General features: G+C 44.2%; 2 protein-coding genes across 2 annotated transcripts; both read left to right on the plus strand.

The window, feature by feature from the left end:
- Positions 1 to 40: 40 nt before the first annotated feature.
- Tco025E_08996 (uncharacterized protein) lies at positions 41 to 1,054 on the plus strand (the record flags this gene model as incomplete). The annotated part of the gene is made up of 1 exon (XM_029375825.1): positions 41 to 1,054. The coding sequence occupies one exon, from the start codon at positions 41 to 43 to the stop codon at positions 1,052 to 1,054; it is 1,014 nt and encodes a 337-aa protein (XP_029224138.1).
- A 484-nt stretch (positions 1,055 to 1,538) lies between these two features.
- On the plus strand, positions 1,539 to 2,801 carry Tco025E_08997 (uncharacterized protein; the record flags this gene model as incomplete). Its single annotated transcript, XM_029375826.1, has 1 exon — positions 1,539 to 2,801. A coding segment is annotated over one exon (1,263 nt), but the record flags the coding sequence as incomplete, so codon positions are not given.

Genomic DNA, 2,801 nt, shown 5'->3' on the forward strand with positions numbered 1-2,801 from the left:
TGACAAAAAGCGAAAAAAAAGAATCGAAAGAGAAGGAAGGATGGATGCTGAAGGATCCGATGCGGCAAAGGAGGCCAACGAAGGAGGGTCCAACTATTCCCATACCTTTTCTGTACATGCTGTTCCCTTTGAGCCTGGATTAAACGCGTCTTCGTCTATACCAAATAGGTGGCAAGACGTGTCCTCTACGATGTCAGATCAATTGTCCACCATGGGGGCAAATGCATCCTGGCCCTACCCGACACATTACATTGATTTTTTTACTTTGAACGCAAGCATGAGGACCATTCTGGAGGCGGCAGCCATGATGAACGCCGGGGCGAAACGCTACAGCGGAGCCCCCATTGTGAGAGCATCGAGTCCTAGCAAGAAGAATCTAAATGCCTCTGAAGGCAGCAAAAAACGAGAAAAAGGCGGCATATCAATCCATGCTAAGCCATGGTCCCCATCACCTGAAACTGGACTAAGTCCAAAGGAAGGAGACACTTACACTCACCTAAAGAAAGGGTGGGTAAAGGTTCCGTACCGTGGTGAAATGGTGATTGCCCCAGTTGCTTTCAAAGAAATAGCTAATGATTTTGTGCACTCGCTTACTGTAAAACCTATTGAAAAACCAAGAATTCAGTTAGAACTGTATAATTATCATTGTGCGCGATGTGCAACACATTCTTTTTTTGGGCGTTTGTCGTGCAGGGGCGCGGATGTTATTTTGAAAGGCATTGCTGGAGATATTCCCCCGCTGTGCGTAGCACATTTACTTGAACAGGTTACGGGAGCTGTTGTTTGTGCCTTATTTACTGAGGGTGACTATCTTGACTACGAAATATGGCTAGAGAACCCCGATAAAGCTAATTTCTTTGCCAAGACGATTTCTGATGCAATGTGGACATGTCCAATGTTTCATGGGTATGCGGTTCACACGAGGACGGAAGATGGTAAGGCTTTTTTGCATGAATATATATCAAGCCTCAAAGACGATTTTCCCGAAGAGACACCTTACCCTATGCGTTGCGTCGAAGCGATTACTTCATCTACTGGAAAAGTAAAAAGTTAAATGTGAAGGATTTATTTATTTTATTTTTTCTTTTATGAGGAATACACTAGGTAACATGGACAATGATTTGTTATTTGCTGCTCTCTATCTTTTCTCTGACATGATCAAAACCCTTGCATACATCTTTACATCTAGAGAGGGATACAAATGACAAAAAAAAATGCATCTTTTTTATTCCTGTTTTTTTCCTTCCCCCCCCTACAAATATATAGTTGCTCTTAGTTGCCACGCAGAATATGTCTCTGGAAGCTTTGGGTGACACCTCAAAGACAACTGCCCAGCCAGATCGGGCTGTGGCGGCGTCGTATACACCAGAAGAGCAGGTGTTTCATCGATTATTTCCTCAGATTCCATTATCAGAAAAACTGGTGGACTCTCGTCAATGTGGTTTGCTAACAAAGAAAAAAAAGTTGTTCGCATGGGAAAAATTTATGCATCATCACTGCGTCTATGTTTTATTTCTTCCTTCTTAAGAGAACAAGTTATGATGCGTTGGGAGGATGTTGATTCTGTTGAAAAAAGAACAAGCTTTTTTTTTGAGTCCATTGTTGTGAAAACAAAGCAACTTGAGGAATACGCTTTTTCTGGCTTTTTATTCGGAGGAGCAGGTCAAATATTCAAGCTGCTCAAGACACTATGGACCGTTCGTGCAAGATACGCCTTTGCCCAGACGCCAATGCCCCAAATACAAATACCACTCCCAGTATCAGCGGAACCGTCCCCAATAGAAGCTTCCTCAGGGTCGTTTCATTCGCGTGGAAAAGCATATCCTGTAAATGATGGAGTTGCATGCAACGATGAGGATACAAACTCCTCGAGCTCTTTGGCCTCATCATTAAGGGCAACGCATTCGGAAGCTGCGTCGCGTAATCCACTTAACGATACTGGAGCAAGTGAACTTGAGGCCAACGAACTCCCGCTTCGGGATCAGGATACCGAGGAAGAGGCTCAGAGTGTATTGACACCGACAAAACCATTGCCAACTCAAGCTCCAGTTTTAGCAAACGATGATGAGTTGCAATCCTCACCTAACATTCCCAAGTCAGAGCTATTGATCGATTCCTTTCAATGCAGCTATGTAAGTGGAGTGCATCGACTTGGAAGGCTTTATATTACAACAAAGTACATATTATTTTCTTCATTGATGATGACGGAGACTCTCCAAATCAGTTTTGCGGATGTGACCAGTATTGGGAAGGAGCAAACCATGATGATATTGGACGGAATTGTCATTAAAGTTGTTGGCGGTGAAAACTATAGTTTCACAAGTTTTGTCAGTCGCGATGCTGCATTTAATATTTTGACCCATTTTTTTAATGTAACGAAAACGCTTAATCCTCCATCACGGATTCTGTCTCAGGCTCTCCAGGGGCGCAATACATCTACCGGGTTTACAACCCAAACAAGTGAGCCAGATATCTCGAAATTTCCTACTGTTGATTCACTTGACGACTTTTCGAAGGTATTGACCGATTACGGAACGGCCCTCAGCGATTTCTCATCCTTCACAAGGGAGCTTGTGGACCCCATTTTGCTGCCGGAGGGAAAAACTGTCCTGGATGTGTTCAAGGTTTGCTTCGACGATGACGCTTCCCTGTTGGAGGAGTATCATAAGGCGCGAAATGACACCAAACAAAAGTGGGAGCCGTGGCGACCTGCGAATGCCGGCAGCCCGCCGTTTTCGGGCCAAAGAAAATTCACGTGCACAACGACAATTAAGGCTGTGGTGTCCAAGTCGTGCCCATTT

Source organism: Trypanosoma conorhini (assembly GCF_003719485.1).
Source record: "Trypanosoma conorhini strain 025E chromosome Unknown Tco_14.4_contig_00941, whole genome shotgun sequence".
Classification (NCBI taxonomy): Eukaryota; Euglenozoa; class Kinetoplastea; order Trypanosomatida; family Trypanosomatidae; genus Trypanosoma; species Trypanosoma conorhini.